Source organism: Ammodytes marinus (genome assembly GCF_949987685.1).
Source record: "Ammodytes marinus genome assembly, chromosome: 2".
Taxonomy (NCBI): Eukaryota; Metazoa; Chordata; class Actinopteri; order Uranoscopiformes; family Ammodytidae; genus Ammodytes; species Ammodytes marinus.
In genome coordinates, this window is record NC_137231.1 from 6,192,521 (window position 1) to 6,220,353 (window position 27,833).

A 27,833-nucleotide genomic window follows, 5' to 3' on the forward strand; every position below is an offset into this window, starting at 1 on the left:
GGCAACTGAAAATAATGTCCGGGCAAGTTGAGATTGCTTTTTGGTTGCCCGAACGGGCAAGTGGATTTTAGAGAGTTTGTCAGTAGTCTAGGCTATTTATTCATGTGTTTTAGAGTCTGCAAAACCATTTTTTCCCCCGCTAACTCACACAAAATAGATCGGCTATATTTGCAATTGAGCAGCTGCGCGAGGCAGCCAGCTGCATCACGCTCGCTATTTCGCACTCTATCTCTATCTCTCTCTATCTCTCTCACACACACACACACACACAGCCTGTGTGCGCGCAGTTTCGCTGTCTACGTTCCGAAAGCCGGCTCTATTAGGCTACGGACCTGGTTCCGCTATATTCAAAACCCAGAAATCAATAGGCCTAACGTTTGAGCTTATCGATACCGCAATGGAGTCCAGTAGGTCACATGATGTCATTTTAAATATCGAGTCAGGTCATCTTCATCTAATTAGCCCTACTTCAGCGTATTAATCCATCACTGGTCCGCATCATGGACTGTAAAAGTGTTCTACCTTCGACTGTCTTGAAGAAACTCTTGTCTGCTGAGCCGCTTCCGCTGCAGACGAGCTCGGCACCGTCCCATCATCCATTCAATGCAGCCGTGATCAGCAAACGAGAGACTCTGTAGCAAGTCCCGCAGTTAAAAAATCTGATAGTTTTTAAATCCATATTAAAATCGGCAGGATAAGAACTAGTTAGCTAAAAAAAATCGCAAACTGTTCAAATGTGATGTGTTCAGGTCGGCTCAGTAAAATGATTATTAGGTAAAGGTCAATAAAATGACATCATGATGTGTTCAAATGTAATCAAGAAAATAAGAAATTTGAGTTTTTCGCGAGAAGCTTGAATAATACAGTTTGGGTAAAAAACTTGTTTTCCGAGCAATATAAAATAATAGTAGGCCTAAATATGGAATTATGACCTGTTTAAAGTCCTATCCTTAGCTCTGCTCATCTTATAAGCAATTAAAATAATAATACCTGTTCTCTTTTAACAAAATAATAGAAAAGTATCGATAAAGATTTGGATTGTGGAGTCTTTATAATGGTATCAATATGAATAGAAATTAATGATCCCCCTCCCTACTTACAGTATAACTGGGCAATAGCTTTAACATGGTGGACTTTAATCATGTTATGGCAGACTATCACTTTTTGGCACAATGTGACCGTTTTAAATAAGTAAAATAAGTTAAAATGTTCTGTGGAAGCTAACATTCAGCTTGACTCTGAGCTAGACTGAGTTTTCTGAGCCCCTGGGCCAGGTGCGTGGCAAAAAGAGGCCCTTTCACGATGCTGCAGCAGGACCAAGCGCTTGGTGTAGTGTGATGTCATGATATATAGGCTTATATGAATTGTTGTTGGTTGTATGTGGTCAGGATGAGACTAGTAAGCTGTGTTTGCATTTAAGAGATACGGTTCGCTAAAATGTATAATTTAATTAGCCTATACTGTATATATCATTGTTTAACTGTTTTTTTTTTTTTTTTTTGGCAAGTGAACACGACATTCGGGCAAGTAAAACATTACCTGTACTTGCCCTATGGGCAAGTGCATTTGAAACCTTAGTGTCAAACCTGCAAAGGAGGTTCAATCCGGTACTAGCAAGGTGTACCGAGTGAGTGGCCGGTTAGTGTATATAGAGTATATACTGTACATATACAGTACATACTGTATGTGTGGGAAGCTTAAAGAGGACCTATTATACTACTTTTCTGGTCTTAATTTCTTGTTTTACACTGCTATAGAGCAACCTGACACGAATCACATCACAAAAAACTATGTAGATTTTCGGGAAGCTCTTTCTCTTATTTTGGCGATCCAGCACGTCCTGTCAACACTTGAGTGTGTGTGCTTCGGCAATCTCCGCTCCCTCCGCCTGTGCTTCGGGGATCTCCGCTCCCCTCCCCCCTCCTGCAAACCCCACTCCGTTGTGATTGGTTACCTTCCTTCCGGAACACTTTCAGTGGCGGGAAGCGCGAGCATGGACCTATAAGGGCGCGAGGCAGACGCGAACAGGGAAGTGACAGCATTACCATACATGGAAACATCCGCGTGGTGACATCACGAAGTTACATGCGACGTCACGAAGTTACGGAAGGGTTAGACCGCTCTGAACCGCTCTGAACACGTGACTTCTCGACTGGCTAGAATAGTGTTTAGTGCTCTGCACAGACACCCCAGACGGTCAGCAGGGAATACGTCGAAATGCATGTAAGTCATTATTTAATAATTTAGTATGGTTAAGCATGACTATGAATCATCATAACAACGTTTATAGGTCATAAAAGTCAAAAAGCATCATAGGTCCTCTTTAAGGCTTCTGTAGGTTTCAACTTTTAAATAAGACATCTTTATTACTGCTTTGTTTACTGTGTTGGCTCCACAATGATGTAACACGCTCCCCATTCGTATCACAATGACTGACATTCTCTCATCGCAGACTGAGAACTCCATTGCAGGCAGCTTGGCTAATTGCTCTATTGTTTCTAAATGTAGCACTTGAATCAGTCCTGTTAGCTGATGTTGATGTCACTTGAATCTGTGTCTGAATCTTGCAATATTCTGGAAATTTGTGGATGGTACCTACATCATTGTATGCACATATACTAGAGTAAGTCTCTTTTGACAAAGGCATCAGCTAAATGTAATGGAGTTGTTTGGAGGTATACTGTACTCACCAAGGACACCATCTGTTTGACTTGCTTCCCTCTGGAAAGTGCTACAGATCACTCAAGACCTGGACTAATGGAGCACTCACACTCGGCCCGGTTGATCCATCCACCCTTCTGTCCTCCCCTGCGGGCCTGCACTCAACTGCACCTAAAGATTTAGAGTAACTCTGGTTAAACGTCACTCATGCTCATTTAGAAATTCCCGAAAAAAGAAGTTCATGTTATAACAAGTAAATATATAAATCCTGTCAGTGAACAGTGTGACCAGTCCTAGACAGACTCAGGATCAGATACAACCAGGGAAGCAGTGAGTAAACCAAAGAGTCCAATCCAGTAAAAGTCCACCTCATGTTTTACCTCCCATCACCCTCTTCTATGGGGGTGATTACTTTACTTTACCCCAGCCCTGCTTGGTCCCCAGAGAGAGAGAGAGAGACTCACACACATACACACACACACACACACACACACACACACACACACACACACACACACACACACACAGCACTCCAAAACACATGCTCACACACACTAAGACCTAGGGTCCCACTGGTCAGTCATGGAGGGGCTGTCGCGCAGCTAACTGTGGATCTAGCCTGGATGGAGCGCTGCACTATGCTGGATGGACAACCTGTGGACTGACTAACATACAGTTCTACACTGACTAGAAAAAGCCCTCAGCCGACTGTCTCACCATGGAGCTGTTTTGTTCCAGATATCAGAGGATGGTGCTCATCACCATGATGATGTTCAAACTGGGTAAGCTTTCAACATGCCCTGTGTTACTACTGTAGCAATGGGAACACATTATCACAACATATACATTCATGCCACGCATCAGACTAGAAACTTCTAGGCAGTGTTTAGGGGGAAATAATATTCCCAATTCCTCCAACAATCATGGCCATTGCTTGTGTGCAACCCTGCTTAATATGGAAAATAATACATGAGTGATGAATGAATAGAGCACCGATTCACAAATTATTATTGAAATAAATATTTTGCCTGTAATTGGTAACAAAGTTCTTTCTCAGGAAATTTAGAATGTTTAAGGAAATGATGGAGCCATATAGTCAGGTGTCACCTGTCAAACTTGTGTTTTTCTTCATAACTAAACACAACCACCAACCACATTTTAAAAGTAACTGAATAGATACAATACAAAAAGATGTACAACACTCTTTTGATTTGTAAACACTGGACTGTACTGACGACATCAGTTGTATGTGTAGCGATAGCTGAAGATTTCAGTTGTGTTATGTGTATTTCAGATCTACCACTACGTCACCAAATTGGACTGAAACTGGAACTCCTAATTCATATCATAGAAATGAACTAACTGAACAGGATTTTTAAGTAGCTGGTTTCCTCCTGACTCTCTCATGTGTGATGAATGTGCGCCCGTCTTGGGGTGTGTGGTTGTGTTGGGGGTTAGGGAGGGTTAGGGGGGTTAGGGGTTGATGGTTTGGGGGGGGTTAGGGGGCTTGGTCGACCCCAGCGTCTTATGGAAACCCTGTTGACCCATTTTTCCCGCGACCTTCATTTGTGTGGAGCGTCTGAGAGCTCGTTAAAAAAAAACTTGTGGCGGACCAGAGGCAGCTATTGGCTCGCGGGTGGCATTGTTGAAGAGTCCCCATGGTAACGAGCTGAGCGTCCGGCTGCACTGCTGCACAGCTTTTTTTGTCTGCTCTGAATGGAGGAGAGGGGGAAGATGGGGGTATTATTAAGGAGCATGGCAAGAGAGACCTGGCCTCCCTGAGCTTCTTAGGATTTAATGGCGCACTGTGTAGCTTTGGGCGTGTCAGAGAAGGGCACATTTTCTAAGGTATATTCTCATAACTGAATAAACTAACTTTAACCACAGGAAAATAGGATCCCTGAAACACAGGTGCCTCAAAGTCATTCTTATCATTCATCCTTATAGAATTATTCAATACTAAGAGTTAAATGTCAAGAAAATATATTTTGCAAACCTACTGCATACTCTGCAAAAAACAAACGGGAAACAGGATACATGTGATGATGAAGATGACAGGGACTGACTAGTAAAACTACTAGCATTTAGCAACACATATATTGTGAAGTATAACGGCTTAAACAGGTTGAGCAGAATATAGCGATTTGAGTGGAAAAGGGCCCAAAAATGCAGACGGTTAGCTTTATTAAAATTCTGCCTGAACAGCAGTAAAACACAAGTAGAACCATCCTCTATGGAATTCTAAAGGGCTGCCATCTCCAGATGATGCATACACAGGAGACAAGAGCATTCTAGGCTTTCAATGTAGGCCTGCTGCAAAACGCAGGACACGATTCATTCTAAACAAGAGTTTGAAACCTAGACAAAAAATAGGGAGGTTAAATGGTGCACAGTAAATCTATGTGTAGGCTAACCCTAGTACTTAAGAAATCCTCTTTCTTAGGAAAAAAGTTTCAAAATCAGTCAGAGGAGCCAGCTGATAACCAACTCCTCCGAAATGACTCATCCTCCTTCGTAACAGAACACACACTGATTTGTAGTTGTAGCGGTAATGACTAAACGATTACACTGAGTCATGAAATAAATAAAGAAAATAGGACTTTTAAGAAACTTCAAGAACGTTAGAATTGACACATGCCTTTGCAGCAGCAGCCAGCTCCCACCAGAGACAAAAGGGCTGTGCATCTCTGACTCACTATGTAACTGTGACTGATTCACAGGGGATTTGTGCAATTTTTTTTGTATGAAGCAAAGGAGCCACCTGCTGAGGAGCCCTTTGGCGCACAAAGCTGAACCCAGGCAGAGCTGCCAGTCTCTTGGGGTGATTCAATAAAATTCCTCTGAGCTCAACTTGTGCGTTAGCCGGGGGCTTCCCTTTTCTCTGTGATTCATAGCACATAGCCGCTTCCTCCTCCCCGCAGACAGACGCTCTGTTGACTCTGTGCTGTTGCTTTTCGTGATTCGGAGTAAACACGTTCTCTCGCTCTCCGGCTGCACCTGCCAAGAATGAAAACCTTTTTAACCTTTTTAAAATGAATGATCATGTGTCATTAATGTACAGTTGGTCTTCTTAACTATGTGGCAAAAAACAAAACAGTTTTGTGTTGATCGAAAGGAAGGGTTATTTCAAAGCTAAGGTTGGAGTGTTGCTCAGTTTGATCTTACTTAAAGCGATTCCGGAAAACGTTTGTCAAAAACCTTTTTTTTGTCAAAATCAGTGAATAACTCCTCATGATCCTTTACCTGTCCGTACTGTGTGTTCTGAAGTAAAATGACAGTGTTAATACACAGCCTAGGCTCTGTGAACGGCCATGTTGCTAGTTAAAGATGGGCCCCTCTGTTTACCTTTTTTTAAATTTTTTATTCAGCGCACACAAAGTGCGGACAGGTAGCAGATTGAGGAGATATCTACTGTGTTCTCCAGAATCACTGACTCCACCTTTTAATGTTCAAAAAATGTGTTGTTAAAGTGCTGAGTATCCACGCTGGACTCAATTGTTCATACCTTGAAGGACGAGGTGATGGTTGAAATGGGTCTATATTCTTCATTTGTTTCAATGCAAAACTTCATGTTTGGTTTTTGAAAATGCACAGATACACTTAATATAACAAGTAGACTTCATCAAAGAGGGATGGACAACAGCATTGCACGTGAATCCACTCCCTTGCCTCCCCTTAGAGTGTGAAGTTCTATGTCTTATGTTTAACCCAACCCCCTTTTAGAGAGACACTGGGAGGTCTCTGGAGAGCATCGGCCGGGTTAGACTCTGTCATCCTTGTACCTGCCAACCAGTGAGTGGCTCTGCTCAGTGTTAGTGTTAAGATGCTGAGATGACGCTGGTACCAGTCAGTGCTCGGGATCAACCCTGTCCAGCCATAATCATGATCTATGAAGTGCTTAGTAATGGTGGGGGGATGGGCAGTGCGTAGGAGGGTTTGTTATCAGCCCCTCTGGAATGTGTGAGGGGTTGATTGAGTTTGGATGGTGGGGTGAAGAGTGAGGACACCCTCATTGTCTGGGTCAGATTCAAGGCATTTACAGGTACAGTGCAGGTTAATGGTTCATGGTTATATTACATTACACTACATTCAGTTCAGTACTACAGGCCAGTCCTATTGGGAAAATATACACAAAGGCTGACAAATAGAGCAACAATGAGGAAAAAGTAAAAGATGATCTCAGTACAAGTGAGCGCCAACAGAGGGAGGTAAAAGGGATATTTGTTAAGACATGACGCAAGGTAGAGGAAATGACATAACACATCACAGTTTAGGTTGAGATATGGATGGAGAGTAACATGTAAAACAAACCACCCTTACCATCAAACTTGGGTCAATGAACACATTCTGTAATAGTTGACTGATTTTGTAAAGTATGGGAGATTGAAGGTTTTACTGCATTAACATCCTTCACGGACAAAAAGCCTATCTCTGAAAGCTCTGATACTATCACTCCTTCAGCCTTTTCTGTGGCAAAGGATTGTCACATGGATTACAATGACTTGTTTAAAAGCAACACTCACATTCGAGGCTCGATATTGTTTAAATGAAGGCATAAAGGCACACTTTATCTAACATCTCGACACCCACAACTGTATACCGTATACGTGCATCTAAAGGAATTAGAATATCAATGAAAAGTTCCTATTTTTTATGTAATTTACTTCAGACCCCTTGGTGTGGCTACTTAACCTGGTCAGTCTCAACCGTTGATCTAAAGTGATCTAAAGACTTTTTCAAAGGCCAAAAAGCATAGGAAAAGATTAAACGGTAATCATAAAGTACTAAACTCTGATTTCAATCCACTGTGCCTCAGTCTAAACAGTGTCACTGTCAAACGCATTCAAAGGAAGCACCAACAACACAGCTTTCTGTCAGGATTTATCGGGTATGGAAAGCATCAAGACAGTGGGAGTTGAAGTGAGACACTGATGTGAGGAGGCAGGCTCAGTGATAAAGGAAGTGATAGTAGACGTGTGTGAGAGGAACTGGGGGTGTTACAGTGGATGCAGTGGGGAAATGAGGACTGTAGGTGTTACAGGGAAGATCATTGTTCCTGAGATGTTGTTATTGTTGATGGCTTGCTAACAGTAGGAGCAAATCTTCCTGCCGTTTTGCTGATGATGACTTTATCCAAAGTGCCCAAGGGTTCCAGGATGGCTGCTTGTGGTGGAAATCAAGCAGATATCAAAGACAGAGACAATGAAGGTGGCCTGTTATGACCAATAGCTAATGGCTTGTTAATGTTCAGAAAATACATTGTACCTTAGCCTGGTGTGATTAGAGCTAGCTACACATTTCTTTCCTTCCCGTGGATCAGTCTGGACTTTCGCCAATCTCTGTGTTGCTCGGTCAAAAAATTATGTTCTGACCTAATGCTTGTTCCTTATAAGGGAAGGCAGCTTCTGATTGGTTCGTGTAGTCTTCAATCTAGCCTCGTAAGACTAGTTGTATCTCAAGAGCTTATTAGTTTATCCATGTTAACTTCCAACGACTACAAGAACTTAATTTCTGCCTAGAAGCTTCATTGTTCTGAGCCAGCATGGTTGACAAATGGAAAAAATGACTGGCTGTCATTACTTCTTCTAAGTCACGCTTCAGACAGAATAAAAGAAAAAATAAGTTACTATGTGGTTTAGTTAGCCTGGAAATCCAGACCTGCCGATGGCAAATTTTAATTTGCTCAGCCTGTTGGTCTAAACACGATCCATTGGAGCTCATTAACCATGTCGGAAAATTCGAACTTACCAATCAAATTCTTCTATCTGATATGGGCGGTCCAGAGCCCTATGTATGGGGCTCTGGGGCGGACGTAATCGGATGACGACAGTGCTGGGCATGTGTCGTCGAAGCCGTGATAGTTAACAACAGAGATGGATGTGGATACGTTGTTTCAGTTTGAAACGGCTTTGGCCTCGATACTTAACGATTTGGAAGACAGAACTCAAATCTTTCATTAGCAAGAAAGAACCATTTTCTGTTTTGCCGACCGAACACGTCAAAAGTTGAATTTACCAGTTAACCCGCTGTTCGTTAAATGAATGGGGCTTAATATGTCACCTTGTTGATTGATCTGATTGGTCATACTGCTATCCGTGCAGAGGTATTTGGTGCTGCGTAGGTTCCGCAATAAGTTTGTAATAAGTTTACTTTTAACACCATCTGTTTAAACCTTAAGTCCAGGAAAAAGGAGCTTGTTTTTCTTGATCACCAGATTGGTTTCTAAGCATCCCTAAAGGTCAGATTGAGTTGGGAAGGTAAATTGATCGTGGCCAGACCCTATATCTTTCTAGATGTGGGTCTGGATTTCCAGGTCTATGGTTTTGTAGTTTTTGATTATAATATAATCATGATCATTGCATTTCAGCTGTGTAATGTCCCTAATGTGTTACACATTACACAGTCCCATTACCTTACAAGTCCAAACTATGTACAAACAATAATGGGTTCATTGATAACACTGACAGCTGCTAGCGTGGCCTGTAATACGTTTACTTTTAACACCATCTGCTGAAACCCTAAGTCCAGAGGAAAAAGGAGCTTGCTATTCTTCATCGCCAGATTGTTTTTAAGCACCCCTAAAGGTCAGATGTATACTGTAGGTGGCCCACCTAATGGTCAAGAGGGTTATACAGCTAAGGCTTACAGAGGAAGGGCAGCGTACTATGTTAAAGCTTATACTGGAAGTGCTCATCGAAAGTTGTCTAACTTCACATAAGGCTTTTGGTAGGAGGTCTAAATATTATGCATCACTATCATTATTGGGGACATTTTGGATCAACAGAATATAAAAGGGGTAATCTTTGCGTTTATCTATATTTCGTCAGTTAACACTCACACTTGTCATCTAAAAAGATGTGCTGTCCGGGGGCGCTCGTGGTGCAGTGGGTAACAAAATAATATACACACAGCATGTTATATATGAGAAGTATGAACCATCCAAAATAATAGTAATCGTTTGTACCTAACAACTGAATTTGGTAGAAAAAGTTTTGGGCAAGTGAGGGCTACCTGTTTTGGGTTTAGGCTAGTAAAAAAAAAATATGTGTAGAAAATGATGTCTGTTACATCTTTAACTGTGATTTTTATCTTCCATTCTAGGGATATTTTGCACAGTCGCGGCAGACTCATGTTTGTCATCTCCCTGCAACAACGGTGCCACATGTCTTGACCACCTGGGTGACTATGTGTGCCTGTGCCCCAAAGGACCCGTGTGGTACATGGGCAAAAACTGCGATGAGCTGTATGACGGCTGTATCATGGCACCTTGCATCAACTGTACCAGCGAGCCTGGGACCGACCAGTACACCTGCCTCTGTCCGTCCGGCCTCACAGGGATCAACTGCACCCAGGATGTAGATGAGTGTCAGAGCAATCCCTGCCTAGGCATCCGTTCTCACTGTGTCAACGGATTCGATGGCTTCTCCTGCCACTGCCCCCTTGGATCGGCAGGGGAGGACTGCCAGGAGAATGTGACCGTTTGTTCAGAGGACACATGCCAGAATGGGGGCACCTGTATGGACATCCCCGAAATTGGGTACCAGTGCCAGTGTGCTGCCGGGTACCAAGGGACCAACTGCGAGGAGGACACCGATGAATGCCTCTCTGAGCCCTGTCAGAATGGAGCCATATGCAAAGAGGGGGTTGACTCCTACCAATGCTACTGTGTACCTGGATTTCAAGGCTACCACTGTGACTTGGACATCAACGAGTGTGCCTCGCGACCCTGTCAACACAATGGAACCTGCGTGGATGAGGTGGATCACTACAGGTGTGACTGCGCTCCAGGCTACAAAGGTAAAACACTGTGTTACTGACAATTTTTTTTTACAGTTTGATAAGCGCAATTATCCAATGATGTACAAGAAAAGAGGCCAACAATGGACACATCTTTGTAATATAACGTAGACAGTAGAATAATTTATTATCATTTATTTTGTCTGGTGATAGGGTTGGACACCAGCTTTGTACCTGATGGGTAATGAAAGGCAGTATAATACACATGCAAGGATAGAGGCGTCCACAACTCAGTATTGCATTAAGGACCATTACAGCTGAGGTCTTCAAAGTTTGAAGCGCTGACATGGAGGGAGAGACATGCTTGAGTGTAAAAAAGTGACAGGTGCATGCCACTGGTGTTCTGAAAACTCTGGGAGTTTGTAATTATAGTTTGGCCTGTTCATCAACACAGTTGGAGCTGCATGGCTGTGGCAATCAACTGGTACTTTAAAACCCTTAGCAACCAGCAATTGACATCAAACATCCTAGTACTTCTATGAATCATAAATCACTCAAGTCTTAACACACAGACATTTACACATATTTATAAATTCAGTGTGACATACTATTCCAGAGGACCATTAAATCCAATGTCAAATAAACATCTCAAGAGTCAGACTTTGGAAATCCCTGCTCTGTAGGGTTGAACCTGTTTTTATTGGATTTGGAGTGTGGTCTGATGAATGTGTCCAAATAACTATTGTTAAGCTGACCATGCTGTTTGGCAGTATTTAGTGATGTTTTTTAAAGACTTTAAATTGGATCATTTTCTGTGGTTGAATTATGTGGATGATTCAAAAGAATACCTGGATGTTCGAATAAACAAAGCTGCATTTATCGGTGTATAGATTAGTCAGGACAGATAGTATATTGCTCTATTTGTACCTTTTTTATACCATTAACTATACAGTATGAAGAAAAGGTGCATGGCACTATTTTAGCAGCATTATTCTGTGTCGCTGTTGTCTGATTGCAGCTATTGTTGTGTGCTTAGATCATGAGGTGTGTTGTCTCCTTCTTGGCCCACTGCCATATATCTATCTTCTGTCTCCTACAGGGATAAACTGTGGGGTGGAGATCGATGAGTGTGAGGTGCTTCCCTGCCAGAACGGCGCCACCTGCAGTGACCACGTCGCAGCCTACACGTGTGAGTGCATCGCTGGCTACCAGGGCCAAGACTGCGAGGTCAACATTGATGAATGTGCCAGCACGCCCTGTCTGAATGAAGGGGTGTGCATTGACGGGGTCAACAGGTAGGGTTACACACTAATTTTGATACATTTATTTGTGTTCACATTTTTTCTCACACTAAATTCTCTTGAACAGAGATAGTTTCAGAAGCAAAGGTTTGGGAACAAGAAAAGTACATTTATAAAATAAAACCCCCAGAAGTTTGCCTATGTAGCCAAGCTGGGAAATGGCATCTTTAAACAGCTGGTGAAGTACCTTGGTATTAAGTCCTTGGCTATGGTGAAAAGTGCACCCTATCTTGATCAAGATGGTGACCTATGCTTACTTCTCATCATACATAACCAGGCTTAAAGAGATGCGCTGGCATGCCTGTGTCTACAGAATACAACTCAATACATTGAGAAGGATTTAAGATCTTAGCCTACATGAAAACATATCAAATAGAAACTGCATGCATATGCTACACATGCTCTTATTTAACAATGTCTGTATATTGTTGCTTTGTGATGCATTTTTGAAAAGAGAAAACTATATAAATAGATTATTTGACAATTTCCTGTTGTCCACCTGCTAAGGCAAGGCCCTGCAGCACCTTTAAATCAGGCAGTCCATCCCTAAAGACTCTCGCCCGGGAAGAAAGCAGTAAACATAAAATAATAACAATTCCGAAGCCCACAATAGTTCGCCGCATGTTTCCGGGTAGCCAAAGTTACGTGATGTGTTGCAATGTGCCGTCCCATTTCCCCATTTTGAGCACTAGAGATTATGTCAACTTCAGTCTGTGAGGCTGGAGGCTTTGGGGGGGACATTGGGATTAGGCCAAAAATGGTTCCATAACATGCACATTTTACTGTATGTGGCTTTGATTATCACACTTTACAATAAGGGTACATTAACAAACTGTTAGTTAATGCTTAATTAAGGCTTAATAAGCATTTATTGAGCATTGCCGAACTGTTAATACATGCTAAGTAAATGCTTAATAAACATAAACTAAGCATTAACTAACTGTTATGCTAAGTTTATGCTTATCTAAGCATTAGTTAATGTAGCATTAAATAACCTTTAACAACTCAGCGTTATCGCTTACTTAATGCTAAATAGGCGTTAAATATGCATGAACTGACCATAAATAGCATTAACTTAGCATTAACTAACAGTTCATTCTTGTACCCTTATTGTAAAATGTTACTGCTTTGATAATGATGCGTGAGTATGAATAATCGGAACTTTGATGGAATCTGATCATACGCCCAATTATAATCAAGGTCAGAACCATGTTTTGAGTCAGATTGGTGGTTGTCAAAGATTTTCCTCCTATCACATGTATAACCAACATAGTTATGAGTGTCTATATGACCTATCTATGCCCTGTTTATATTATCATCTAACATTGAGCCCGCTAAGGCCGATGTGTCACCCACATTGGCAGACATTAAAGTTGACCAGGGATATGAATTAATCCCCTTAACTGTGTGTCATAATGAGTCATTAGACGTATGGAGGTGCAGGGAATACCTGGTTGGAGCAGGAAGGAGGGAATGTAGGCTGTTATATTCTACATAATCTGATGGGAAAGAGTAGATCACTTAGCCTGGAAATCCTGACCCTGATATCTTGAACGATAGAGGGTCTGGCGACGATCAATAGTAATTTCCAACTCTAGGGGCGGCTCCTACTCGTGCATTTCAAATGCCACTGCACGCAGTTGGATAGCACTACAACCAATCAGAGCGATGCACAAGTGACGTAAGCCCCGTTCGTTTAGCGAACAGCTGTTAAACTGTTCAATTAAACGTTTGCCGTTGTCGGTCGGCAAAACAGAACATTCCACTTACTTGCTAGTGAAAGCTATGAGTCCCGTCTTCCAATTCGTTAAGGGTCGAGGCCAAAGCAGTCTCAAACTCACACAACATATCCGCAGCCATCTTTGATGTTTACTATCACAGCTTCGACGTCGCATGCACGTCACTGTCGTCATCCGGTTACGTCCTCCCCAGAGCACCATATAAAGGGCTCTGGCGCGCCCATATTAGATAGAACCAATTGAAACGTTATACCAGATTTCTGGTATTCTTGATAAGCTTCAACGGAGGGTGTCCAGACCAACACGCGCAGCAAATTTAATTTGCCTGCGCCTAGTGGCAGGTCTGGGAATGCCAGGCTATAGATCACTGTGAAGACTTGGACAATTGTGTGCAAAAGGTGGGCTCGCAATAATGAGCACATTGCTTTTTATTATGTGAATCAGTTGAAATGTGGTCAATGCATTCTCTGTATAGGTTTTCTGTCTCCTTTTAACCTTCTTAATCACAGGCTTTACAACATTCAACGCTTCTATTCAAAATCTCTTGTGATCGTTTGTAGCCTAAATATTTTCAGAAATGAAATAGCCTTGCACTCCATTTTTGTTGACTATTTATTCTGTTTGTATTATTTTTCCATCTACATTAAACTTATAATCATCTACATCATCTTGTTGACAATCAAAGTTTAAGGCATGGCCCTCTTTACCTGTTCTCTTTTCCAGCTACGAGTGTGACTGTGAGGGGACGGGTTTTGTAGGCGCCCACTGTGAAGAGGATATTCCTGAGTGTGCTTCTGACCCCTGCCAGCACGGAGCCACTTGCTTGGAGGGCATCAACCAATACAAGTGTCTATGCTGGCCAGGTAAACCCACAGTCATAAAAGAAAAATGCATTTTGACATATTTAAAGGACAAAGACATTCTGAGGCTAAAGGTTTTCCCACACACATAAATCAGACTGAACAAAAAGAGAAGGATGATAGGACCCTTGTGTCTAGAGGGAGAAGAGGAGGCTTAACTTTGCACCGTTCACTATTTAGTGGCAGGGCTTTAAAAAACACAGCACAGCATTATTTAAAATCCTTCAGGTCTGTGAAGAACTATGAAGAGATGCATGAGCACACAGCAGCGACAGCGAGAGATGGAGGTGCCGACAGCTTTCATTCGATTTTTGCCGTCTTAACTTTGTTTGTAAGACTTTTTGATGTCTTTTGCTAGTCCTAGTAGATTTCACAGGTCTATTTAAAGACCTAACAGATAGGGTCAGTTCTTTAAACAAAACTTGTATACAGGGCCGGTTCTAGGCAGTAAGATTAGGGTGGGCAGATAGAAATAGTAGGTGGGCAGAGAAACCCGTGATGCTCAGGCATGGAGATCTTGCCCTTGATTTAAGAGGCTAAATCTGAGGAATTTTGTGTGAACAAATAATTTGGGTCGGATGAATTAGAAGCTATTGAAGAAAGGATTTTCCATAAAAATTTGAAATAAAATATTATGCAGGGTCCTCTGGGATGGGCTTGGTGCTCTTTTTCTTTTACCGGACATGTTTTTCTGTAATATAATGAATGCATTTAAATGCAGTGAGAGGAACGAAGCAGAAGAACTCTGTTGTCCAGTTATCTTTTTTTCACAGACGTGGCTGAAATAGGCTATAGACTATACACAATGCATGGGCAACTGAGGGCAGCCCCATTTTCAAATATTTTTAAAAACTCAATACACACTGTGCATGCCATGGACTTGAACGTGACGTGATCAGTTTACCTCAGATTACCTCCCAGATGAACTGATTAAATTATTAAGATATTAACTATCTACCAAAACATTGTATTCCTTTTTTTGTATGATAATTTACATTTAAATAATATGATGTTGATATCAAACACAACATTTAAAAGAAAAGATAATAATTGGGGGGGCTCCCCAGGCAGTCGGGACCCTAAGCAACCGCTTATTTTGCTTATAAGCAAAATAAGCGGTTGCTTAGTGGGTCTGGACTTCCACAAAAAAAAAAAATAATAATAATAATCTTCAATTTTGTTTGGGTGGGCACAGCCCACATTTGGGTGGCACCCTTGCCCCTGGCTACTGCCGGCCCTGCTTGTATATAATATGTGTTATGCTGACTTGATAGCTTCACCATTATCTATAATTTTTTAAGATGCTTTTTTGTCTTCTTTTTTTAGCCATCAAATCTAAATGTAGCAAGCCAACAACATGTATTTGTGTTTATGTGTGTGTGGGTGTGTGTGTTTGTGTGTGTGCGTTTCCAGGTTACCAGGGAGAGAACTGCCAGGTGGATGAAGATGAGTGTGAGCAGCATCCTTGTGAGAATGGCGGTGAGTGTTTCCAGCGCTCAGACATCCTGAACTATGGGACGCTGCTGCTGCCGGAACTCAGCACAGCCAACTTCAGCTACGCAGAGGCAGCTGGCTTCCTCTGCCACTGTCTGCCAGGATTCACTGGTGAGCCACTCCACATTAACTACTTTAATAATAACCTGCCTCATTAAAGGTGCAGTCAGCGATTCTCGAGAATGTTTGTTGTCAAACATTTATTTTCTGTCTAATCAGTGAATATCTCCTCACAATCTGCTTCCTGTCTGTACTGTGAGTGCACTGAGAAAGTGGTGTTAATAAACAGCCTAGGCTCTGTAAACTGGTATGTAAACTAAGGAAATATAAATGCATTGTATTTGACAATTATTTTCTCAAGTAACATTCTCCAGAATCGCTTTCCCCACCATTAACTTAGTGTAACACTCAGGGTATATAATTCTCCACCAGCTCCAAGAGTCTAACCTACATTAGCCCAGTACACATTAATTTGTTACATCTGGAATTTTTGATAACCAATTATTTATAAATATATATTTTATTTTAAGTAAATTTTGTATCCTGAGTGTTACATTAGCATGGAGTGATGCTGAGGACTTGGATTATGGAATATCATGATAATTTTTTTTGCATTTGCAGGAGACAACTGCTCCGTGAACGTGGACGAGTGTGGGTCTGCTCCGTGTCAGCATGGAGGAAGCTGTCAGGATCTGGTCAACTCTTATCAATGTGTTTGCCCAGACGGCTTCACAGGTAAGGAGAAACCTCTTATCTGTGTCTTCTACTCTTATCTCCTTAAAACAAAACTAAAATGTAGCTGCTCTTCCTCCAGAGGCGCCCCGCCCCGCATGGGTCATCTGTTAAGAGTTATCACTGTATTGTAAGTTGACTTAAAGGAATAGTTAAAAAAAAATTTTTTTTTGCTTTTCTACCTCACTCTCCGGCTCAAGAATGGGCGAGAACATTTTTTCCTGTAACTGTGCGTTTATTTTTCATATAGAGATGGGCAAAGGTCACTCATCCAGGTTAGCTTAGCTTAAATATACTGGTAGTGGAGCAGGTCAACTTTACAACATCACTAAACGCGAAACGGTGACTTGTTTATTTACCACATTATGTTGCGCTCCATATCTCTACACGTAATGTCTTTTTAAAATCAAATACACACTGGACAGAAACCAGGAAGTGTCTGTGACAGTACGCACACATTTGGTACAAAAAACCCTTGCATTTCGAGGGATATGAAAGATTCCTGAGTAAACTGAACTGAAGGTCCTCAGTAGAAGCCAGAGTAGACAGATCACCTTCATGGCAGGTCTCACAATCTGTCAGCCCAATACAATACAGAGTTAATCTCCATGCTGCTGATCATTCCTCATGGCCAGCCATGGTTTTAATTCCTCATTAGAGGAGATTTGTAGCTGCATCACTCAAAACAGGACGAACCGCAACCAAAAAGCTGACCTTGAAATGTACAATCTGGAGTGAGAAGAATCTTGAGGAATTCAGCCAAAAACTCTCAACAGCAAAAACAAGTGGCTAATTTGCAAGCTGCATTAACGGCCTTACGCTCTGTAAATCACGGCAGAGTGGTAGCAAGGAGGGGGCCGAGAGGGCATATGGTATGGAGGAGCATAGCAGAAAACAACAAAGCCAATCAAACGGGCCATATGTCAGGCGTGAACCTTGGGCACTAAACAGGGGTCTCCTAAGAAATTTGTCAGGGGGAGGGGGAGATTACAGCAAAGCTTCTTAGGGAGCCTGATTAAAAAAGCCTGATGAAAAAAAGAATAAAGAGATGTGTTAAAACATTTTGAGCAAAACAAGACTTTTCCCCCCCCCCAAAGGATCTGCACTTCATTCTTCTGGTATGTAAGACTGTGAACATAGCGCTCCTGTGCTACAGCAGGCAAAGAGGTGGAAAAGCACATATGGCTCAAAAATATCATCCTATTAACAGTGTAAAGTATGTGTGCAACAGGTTAACTTTCCACATGCGTGAGGTGGTTCTTACTGTAACTGGCTGCTAAGTGATTAAGAGAACCCCTCTGGTGCCCTCCTCTTTGTCATGCTCATGGATTTAAAAGCTAGATTCAGATCTGTTCTTCAGTAAGCTTTCTGCAGTGGCTTATATAGAAGAGATTTGTGCTTTTCAACCTTAAGAGGTTCAATTAAATATCACATGACCAGAAAAATCATTATTCATATAGCCTACTTTATTTTCAGATGTCGTGTCTCTTAGTATTAACCGTATTAACCTAATATTTACTGATGCATTTGCTCTTTAGAATTACGTTTGTTAATGTTCTTTCAAAGGATTTGTTAAAAAAAACTAAATAAAAGCACGATTAAAGAATAAATGTGAGATTCTTTACAATGAAGCAAATTCCGAGACTGATCTAAAAAAAAATTTAACGACTGTTATTTGACAAAATAATTCATACATAGAATTTTAAGTAAACTATTATCCTACACACCCTGTTTCCTGCCCATCTCTGGTGAGGATATAACAAAAAAACAATAAAGGCTGGACTGGACTGGAGAAATGACAGTAACTCTTCTTAAAAACCTGATTGTCCAAACAAACCACATTTTTACCTGAATTTGAATTAAGACAAGTTAACATAGCTGGGGTATGTGATTTCTGATTGGTCAAAGTTAACACTAGCTGTACACTTTGACCAATCAGAGCGAGGCTCCGATTCTCTGTTCTTATTCTCTGCTATTGGGACTGTCCATTCACTTTGGCACAACTTTGTTGGTGTAGAGCGTGTCAGGGAGGGACCATAGGGGGAGGGACCAAAGAGAACAAGTGGAGCGGATGAGGTATTTGGATTCAAATTTCTATCCCAACTGCTATTTTCTCCCCAAATCCTCCACTCCAGCTTTAAGTAATTCAGAATTCTTAGCAGGAGGTTACTGATTTAATTAAATTCTGAGACTGTCCAACCCATAGATAGTAAATAATATGGATGTAGCATCCGGGCTGACCTCAGTTATTCACACGGCATCCAATAATCCTGGTTTGTGCGCGTCGCCATCTTGTGAGATTTTTACTCCGCCTCACTCCTCTTGCCGAAAAGGGGAATCGACATCACGTCGGGGGGAGGGAGATAGCTGACGTATACCTCCGAGGCAAAGTGAGGGACAACGGGCGGAGAGCTGTCACTCAAGAGATCTCCGCCAATACATTTTAACCTCCAAAAGAATAAAAACTAGCGTGGGCCAAAAAAATTCACCCCCCTCAGTGTTGTCATGGAGATATGACCTAAACATACAGACTAAAATGGTTTTGTGGTCCAGGCTGTAAATAGGTTTAATAAGACTTTGAAAACGGCCTATCTAACAAGTGAGTCAAAGGAAAACTGCTCGTCTTGGCGCCACCCCCAGTGGCACTTTCTGGTTACTACAGTTGTAGGTCACTTCCTTATTGGATGCCGGTAAAAATCGCTGAGGTTGGGGCTTGGTCCAACCTTAATATCCTAATTGACTATTGGCAATAAATACCAAACATTATAAATAAAACTAAATATTTTCTATTTTAATCAAATTCATAATAATGTTTTCTTAGTCAATACTACTTTACTCATACCAGAGCATATTGTAACAGTGTTGTAATGGACTAAGACAGAAGAGACTGACTAGCTGATATAATGTTAGCAACAGATCTGTATGGCATGGCAGGACAATTTAATTTATAGGGAACAGTTCAGACACAATGCAATTCAAAGTGCTTTACAGGGGCATACAAACACATAAAAAATAATAATGATATTGAAATTGCATTCCAGAGATAATAAAAACAAATCGCATACACAGGCAGACAAATAGTTAAAATGAAAAGAAATTGCATTTAAAAGACAGCACAAATACGCAAAAAAAAAAAAAAAGTTACAGGTTAGGGAAACAGAAAAGTTGCTGAGAGTTGCAGCAGACCTCAAGTCTTCTGGGAGTGTTCCAAATATGTGTTGCATAAAAAAAACTGAAAGCTACTTCTCCTTGTTAAAATCTTGACTCTGGGGACTAAAGGTCGACCTGCCCCAGACGACCTGAGGGCTCTGGGACTGTTCATACAATAGCAGCAGATCAGATCATGTACAGTACACATGGGCTCCATGTCTCAGGGCCTGACCCACCAACTGCCTTGAACCTGAAACACCTGCTGCCGGTCCATTTCGAACAGCTCCCGCCGCTAGTGGGCATCCACAGGCCAGCTCTTACTGTAGAGCAGGGAGGGGGGGGGACTGCAACACTGCATTCCTCTTGTCAAACACTGACAGGAGCCAGCTGGACCAGGCTTAGCACTCTGCTAGGGCTGGGCTGCAGAGGAGAGGAGCACAGCAAAGGGGGTGTGAGGGAGGGAGTCTGGGAAGGGAGGGATGGAGGAGGGAGGAAGAGTGAAGGTGGGCAGGGCATGCCTTCTAATCACTCCTGTCTGCCTGTCCGCCCTGGTACAGAGTGGAGGGAGTGGAGGCACTTCTGTTTTAGTAAGCTAAGTAAGAGAGAGAGAGAGAGAGAGAGAGAGAGAGAGAGAGAGAGAGAGAGAGAGAGAGAGAGAGAGAGAGAGCCAGAGAAAGGACCTGGTTGTGTCCTGTCTGTCATCCAGGAGTGTGTTGCCCGTTGACTTTTTTTAGTGGATCATGGGGGAAAGAGTGCTGATGCTGCTGCTGCTGTGCTGCTGCTGTGGGCCCTGGTGGCTGACAGGTACAGTATGGTACAGCACTTGAAAAAAATTCTACATTAACATTAAGACGATACATTGAGTGCTACTGTGTGAGGGTGGAGTCTTGGCACGGAGAGAGCCTCCGACAGCTTTAGCGTTGCTTGGGTGTAGAGTATTTTAAAGGACTTTGGTAATGCAAGCTGACTGCTGCTGCCAGGGCTTAAAGTTGAATGCGGTTTGATGTAGCAGCTCTTTCTTCTGAAACCAGGCAGATAAAAAGTGTAACTCTGGCACAGGGTAGCTGCAGCTAGGAACACTTTGTGTGTGTAGCTGGTCTAATTGTGTTAGGAAAATCTGTGCAAATATAAATTGACTTCTAATTGCGCAATTGATGGCTATTTCCTCCAGTAATGTCCTAATTTGCAAATGACACTGATTGAAAAAAATGCCTTGTCCTAAACCATGCCTTCATTTGTATGCATGCGCGCTTAATGTATCTCAATACTTTCCAGGTTCCCATTGCAATCCCCCTTTTTGTTGAATTGTTCGAACATAATAATGTCATCAAATAATTAGATCATATATGACCATCCATTGTAATCCGTGTGTAGGATGTGTCTGGTTGCCAAGGAGAGTGAATTGTTAAATCAAGTCGTAGTAGTACCAAATGTTGAGTGTCTCTCTTCCTCTTACAGGTGTACACTGTGAGGTGGACATCAATGAATGTGACAGCAATCCCTGCCAGAACGGCGCCACGTGCACAGACGCCGCCAACTCCTATGTGTGTCACTGCCCCGTGCCAGAGGAGCCCGGCACAGAGCCCTGGGGTGGGCCAGACTGTGCTGTCTTGCTGGTCGGCTGCCAACAGCATCAGTGTCAACACGGTGCCGGCTGCGTCCCTTCCCTGAACCATGAAGAAGAACACAGCTACACCTGCCTGTGTCCGCCCGGCTGGACCGGAGAACGCTGCAACACCTCCACCACCTTTTCCTTCAAGTCCCAGGGCTACATACACATGCAGCTTCCCGTTTACAAAAACAGAACCAAACGAGAGGCTAACGTCAACAACAATCACGGGCTCCACATGCAGCTCCGCTTCAAGAGCACTCTGCCCGACATGCTGCTGTACTACCGGGGAACCAAAGAGCGATTTGTCTTCCTGGAGCTGGTCAGTGGCTCCCTTCAGGCCAGGGTGAAGTCAGGGAAGGCACTGCAGGTGGTTTACCCCGGCCCGGTCAACGATGGGGAATGGCACGAGGTCAGCGTGACCATGGATGAGAGGCTGGTTCTTGTAGTAAAAGGACCAGGCTGTGAGGAGGAAGAGTGCCTGGTGAAGAACCAGGGCTACAACGATCTGATCTTCATCCAGCCCAGCTCCTTTCAACAGCTGTACGTCGGAGGGGCACCGCAGGAATATCTAGCCCATACGTCCAGCGGAAGGGGATTCATTGGCTGCATGGAAGACCTCCAAGTTGATCACAAGCTGCTTCTGCCCCAGGACCTCATCAGAGAGGATAACAGAGGCTTGGAGTTGGGGTGCAGCAAAAAGGACTGGTGTCACGATGACCCATGCATGCAACGCGGGCAGTGTGTGGACATGTGGGTTCACGCCAGCTGTCAGTGTTATCGACCATACTATGGAGACAGCTGTGAGAAAGGTGAGAGTGCTTTAAGTATACATGGCTTATAGGTTTACGAGAATGTTTTCTACTTTCATAGCAATATCACTGACAATGCACCACTGGATATATTGTATTGTGGTGGTCATTGCTTCTCAAAGTATGAGTCCTCAAGCCAAGGCTATGTTTAGGGGGGAATTGTTGGAATGCCTCTGCAGGTGGGATGCTTATTCGACAGCCTACTGCTGGTCCTGTTTTATAGTGAGAGAATCACAAATTAAAATGAATATATTAAAGGTAAGGCCGTCTTCCAGAGCCAACACTCTGATGGAACATAAAGTATCAACTTCTAAAGCATCAACTAAAAATTCCATAATTATTCTTAGCACTATTCTGAAGATTACAATGTAGGGAGTTGTTTACATGGTTATTATACATTTTGTCCTAAAAACATGCCAAAATGCATTTTTTAAGACCTGTCGGCTACATGGTATTTTTTGATTTATAACATTTTAAAAAGTTTCATGAAGACATACATAAGTCAAAAATGTACCCTATTCACCTGCAATGCCTCACCTTCAATAGGAAGCTTTGTAAAACTAAATGGCCGCTGAAGTATCGCTGATACAGTGGTAGCATGTGCCAGTATGTTGGGGTGAGAAACTGACAATGTTGTACTTCCTGCCCCTACCTCAGAGTATCCATCCTGGACCTTTGGTCATGAGAACACCACCAGCTACGCCACCTTCAACATCTCTGAAACTCATGGAGACAACTTCACCATCTCCTTTTTACTACGCTCACTCAAACACAATGGTCTACTCCTGCAGCTTCACCGAGATGGAAAGCCCTACCTGACAGTTTATCTGAAGGAGGGCACTGTTGCTATCTACAGCCCTCACACCACTCTACTGTCAGAGGCCAAGTTTGTCACTGACGGCAACAATAATTTGGTGAGCGTGAAGGTGAACTACGGCCACGTGGTCTTCCCCAAAGCAGGGAATCATCTTGCCCTAGGGAACGTGAGTGTGGAGGCAGAGGATGTGGCGTATGTCGGAGGGCTCCCTGCAGGCAAGAGCATGAATGCCTGGGGTGGAAACTTCAAGGGTTGCCTGCAGGACATTCGACTGGACCACAAGCATCTGACCACTGAGGATCATTCAGAGGGGGTGGAGGTTTACCAGGCAAGCACACAAGAGAATGTGCTGTCAGGCTGCCAAAGTGATGACACATGCAAGGTAAAAGAGGCATACACAGTGTGCTGTATGGTTATCAACAATCAAAGAATAGACCAGAAGTAGATTAAGCCAAATCAGACAGCTTTTCCAATGATTGACACACTGAACAACCAACATTATGATCTCCAGACCAACTATATAATAGCTACATCATGTAATTAAGCATTAACAACCACTATAAGACAAAACTGTCATGCTAATATTACATTCTAATGAAAAGCACAAGATACTTACTGTTATACTTAACCATGAACCCATGCTAATTGTGTCAAAGCGTTGCAGTGCTGTTTGACAACAAGGCTGTACTCTCCGACCCTATTAACATCGATGTGGCTGTGAATCCCTTTGATCCGAAAAGTTAAGGCGCAATCCTGCTGCTGCTTTTACCTCTGCCCCCAGAAGAAGATATTTTAAAAGTCATCATCTAATCCAATCCATCTGTGTTTGTGCACAGGACGAGCCATGTCTCAACGATGGACAGTGTCAGATCACCTGGAATGACTTCAAGTGTAACTGCTCTATTAACTACTCAGGCCGGCTGTGTGAGACGCGCTTGTGGTGTGTGGAAAACCCTTGTTTAGACGGAGTGCGCTGTCTGGACCTGCAGGATGGTTATGAGTGTGAGTAAATCCTTTGACAGTGGTTAACCCTCTCAAATCAGGGCAAGTCAATAAGGTCAGGCCTTGTTTATTTGTTTAGCTCTTAATTTCCTAATTAGACTTAGTCGTGGAGCATTCCTGAAGGGCCATTAAACATTGGATGGTAAGGACAGCCTGCTTTCAAAAGAAAAACTTCTCAGGACAAGAGGGGGAAGAAACTCCCAAACCTCAAGAGTTTCATTGCACAGTTTCTGAGGAGAAAGAATGTTTTACAACATACTAAAACACATGAAACAACAAAGATATAGATTCAGGTCAAGTTTATTTCTACAGTATAGCTCATATTTTTTTTACCATGGCCACCTGTCAACCTTGGACCTCTGCTGACATCAAAAGCATAACAGTACACTGCAATACAGAATAGGGGTTCAATAGCTAATTGATGTAGTCGACAAAAATTGTCTATGAAATTAGTTGCAAATGTAATATTTGTTTACTAGCTGGATGTGTCATTGCTCCTGCTTTCACGCTGTGGATCTGAAATACACATAGTTTTTCCAGAGGTGATTATGGAAGGAGCTAAGGATTGAGCCATATTGCTGACCTCCCCTCTGAGAATTGCACATGTGTAACCTTCTATTGTTTATAGCACATCAGCAATGAAACAAAATACTTTGCTTGTTAGCTTGCTAGTTAGCTAGCTAACAAGCAAACTACCTTACCTAGTTGAGTCCCGTCCACAAGTCCAACGTGCCTCCTCTTCAAATGGTTGTGCATTGGTGACATGCTCCCATGCCAAGCAAGGTCCACCTTACAAATCTAAAAAGTTTAACACAAATCACCTCTGAGCTCTTTAAAGGTAAATTACTGTATTAAAGAGGTAAATATCCCCCAGCTGATGTGTGGCATATTGGCATATGAGGACTTCTAATCTTCTTATTTAGCTTTTATATCAGAAATTTGCCTGTCCTTGGTTTTAATGGACAACAACTTTGAATTGTATTTATCTTTGAAAAAAATGACTCTCAATATGATTAGTTTTGAATCTGCATGGTAGTAGGCTACACAACTGTTGTTGGTGTTTGTTACTTTCCAAACCTCACACATGATCTTGTCCCACAGGTCTAACGGAAGCCATTTTTCAGAACAACGCTCTCCAGTATGTTGCCAACGGCTCCCTTCTGAGCCCTGTAACCACCATATCTATGGATATACGGACACGGGACACCAATGGAGTTTTGTTGCGGGCCACCAACCGAAAAGAGGTCTTCTGCTTGGGTCTGCTCAACTCCTCCTTGCTGGTCAAGCTGGACAGTGGGGCGAATGCAGAGCTGCTGGCCTTCACCAGCGACAGGGCCATCGCGGACGGAGCGTGGCATCAAATCCAGCTGACCATGGTCGACCCCGCACAGCTCACGTCCCGCTGGCGCCTCACCGTGGACGGGCAGAGGGTCGGTGGGAGCTTCGGCAATGGCGGCAACCTCAACTTCCTCAATTACACCAAGATCTTGCTGGCTGAGAATTACACTGGATGTTTGGGGGACGTGAGAGTGGGCGGAGTCTACTTGCCCCTCATAAACGTACCAGACGCCCCTCAGATGAGCAGCTTCTCCAGACTGGGCGGGCAGGAGCCAATCATCGGATGCCGAGGCGAGCCCGTTTGCGATTCCAAGCCTTGCCTCAACCGCGGCGTTTGTCAGGACCAGTTTAATGAGTTTAACTGCAGCTGTCTGGCGGGATGGGAGGGGGAACTGTGTGAGATGGAGATAAACGAGTGCTCTTCAAGTCCCTGTTTGTATGGTGCGTGTAAAGACCTTTTGGCAGACTACCAGTGTGACTGCGAGCCTGGATACACAGGCAAAGAGTGTCAGGACGAGGTGGATAACTGTCTGGAATTCCGATGTGTGAATGAAGGAGCCTGTGTGGAGACAATGGGAACTTACACGTGTTTATGTCCTCCTGGCTACGTCGGCAAGCGCTGCCAGTGAGTACAGAATCTTTACACCACATTTTATGCTTCTAAGTATTGTGCAATGAAATGGTTGTGATTGGTCAGATACCTCACCCTTAGAAAATGGAGACATAAGATTGTGCCCCAAAAATCCAGCCCGACCACATTAACTGTATTTGTGGGCTCAAGCCTGATTAAATCTAGGGCTGCAAGCAACGATTATTTTGATAATCGATTAATCTGTCAATTATTTTCTCGATTAAACGATTAGTGTTTTGGTCCGTAAAATGTCAGAAAATGGTGAAAAATTGATACATTTTCCAAAGCCCATGTTGACGTCCTCAAATGTATTGTTATGTCCAAAACACACAGATATTTCAGTTTACTGTCATAATAGGATTAAAGAAACCAGAAAACATTCACATTTGAGAAGCTGAAATCAGAGAATTTGGACATTTTTTTATTAAAAAATTACTCGAACCGATTAATCGATTATCAAAATAGTTGGTGATTATTTTAATAATGGATTCGTCGATTAAGCGTTGCAGCTCTAATTAAATCCCAACACTTTTGAATACATTAAAGTTTTAAACTGCATTTCAGATGAGAAATAAATGAGCGCAACATGAAAGAATGACAAAACAGTGTGTGAGGAGGAGAGACGCTATGTTGTACCTTGATTATGCATGGATCACAGTATGGATGGAAGGTCAAGCTGACGATACCTATAACAAAGCCACAATCATTTAAGTATGATTGTGGGATTAATTATGCTGTTGTTAGTTTCACAATGTGTGATGTTATTAAATGTATACCTACAAAAACAAAACAGTGTAATGAATGTGCTTGTGTGTTCGCTTAGGTGGCTTTTCCCTCCAGTGGCGTGCGATGCAAACACAGAGTGTCTTAATGGAGGGGTTTGTATGGGAGGGGACATTGGAGGCAACTGCACCTGCAAGCTGGGATTCACTGGTGCCAGGTGAGAACCAGTGTGTGTGTGTGTGTGTGTGTGTGTGTGTGTGTGTGTGTGTGTGTGTGTGTGAGAGAGAGTGTGAGTGGCTGCTCTGTCAGTCAGCCTAATGTTAAAAACCCTGCCGATGTGTTTTAGGTGTGAGACAGAAATAGACGAGTGTGAGTCCAGCCCCTGTCTCAACGGTGCCACCTGTCTGGACAGACTCAACCGCTTCCAGTGTGTGTGTGTGCCAGGCTACAGCGGCGCACTGTGTGAGACCAACGTAAGTGACAGACACCGGCTCTGAGTTCATTCAATTGAAGAGCACATGTGCTTAATTGGAACCGCAATCTTTGTAAGGGCTCTTATGCATGTGCTTGATTCAGGTTACCTCTGCTGCCACGGAACCTTTGGTCTAGAAATATGAAACAACAAAGGCATGCATCAAGAAATTATGGTTTAAACATTACAATATTTCTAAAACAGCACTTAAAAGGTTCCAGAATTGTTCCAATACAGAAGGAAACAATATACATGTTTTAATTACAATTTATTAAGACAGAGATGCAAAAGTCAACCTTTAAATGGTTTCCTAATACCGCAAAGAAATTAATTCAATGAAAAACAATTAACATATGAATATTAAGTATATGACAAGGAAATGCTTAAATAAACAGCACGATATATTTATTTGATGTGCAGGATTTTAAGATAGGGATGTCGAATCGTGAAGTCCTCGCCAATACCCAGTCCTGGTACCAAATGTGTTTAATTGTCTAATGGTGTACATACCATTCTGTCCTGTGCTCTTGCAGAAGGAGGAGCATAAGGAACGAGTCCCGTGGCTGGTCATAACCATTCCCCTGATCACCCTGTGTGGGCTACTGGCCATCCTCATAGTGTTCTTCCTGGTCATGACAGCGCGGAAGAAGCGTCAGTCGGAGGGCACGTACAGCCCCAGTTCACAGGAGGTGGCTGGTGCCCGGCTGGAGATGGGCAGTGTCCTCAAAGTGCCCCCAGAGGAGAGGCTCATCTGA

General features: G+C 42.8%; 1 protein-coding gene across 1 annotated transcript; it reads left to right on the forward strand.

The window, feature by feature from the left end:
- Positions 1-3,379: 3,379 nt before the first annotated feature.
- Positions 3,380-27,833, forward strand: LOC307267728 (protein crumbs homolog 2-like; the record flags this gene model as incomplete). Its single annotated transcript, XM_080050110.1, has 13 exons — positions 3,380-3,443; positions 9,763-10,458; positions 11,498-11,693; positions 14,162-14,301; positions 15,712-15,903; positions 16,414-16,527; positions 21,133-22,095; positions 22,753-23,294; positions 23,749-23,914; positions 25,016-25,877; positions 26,707-26,823; positions 26,953-27,079; positions 27,612-27,833. 13 exons carry the CDS (start codon positions 3,380-3,382, stop codon positions 27,831-27,833), a joined length of 4,401 nt encoding a protein of 1,466 aa, XP_079906236.1.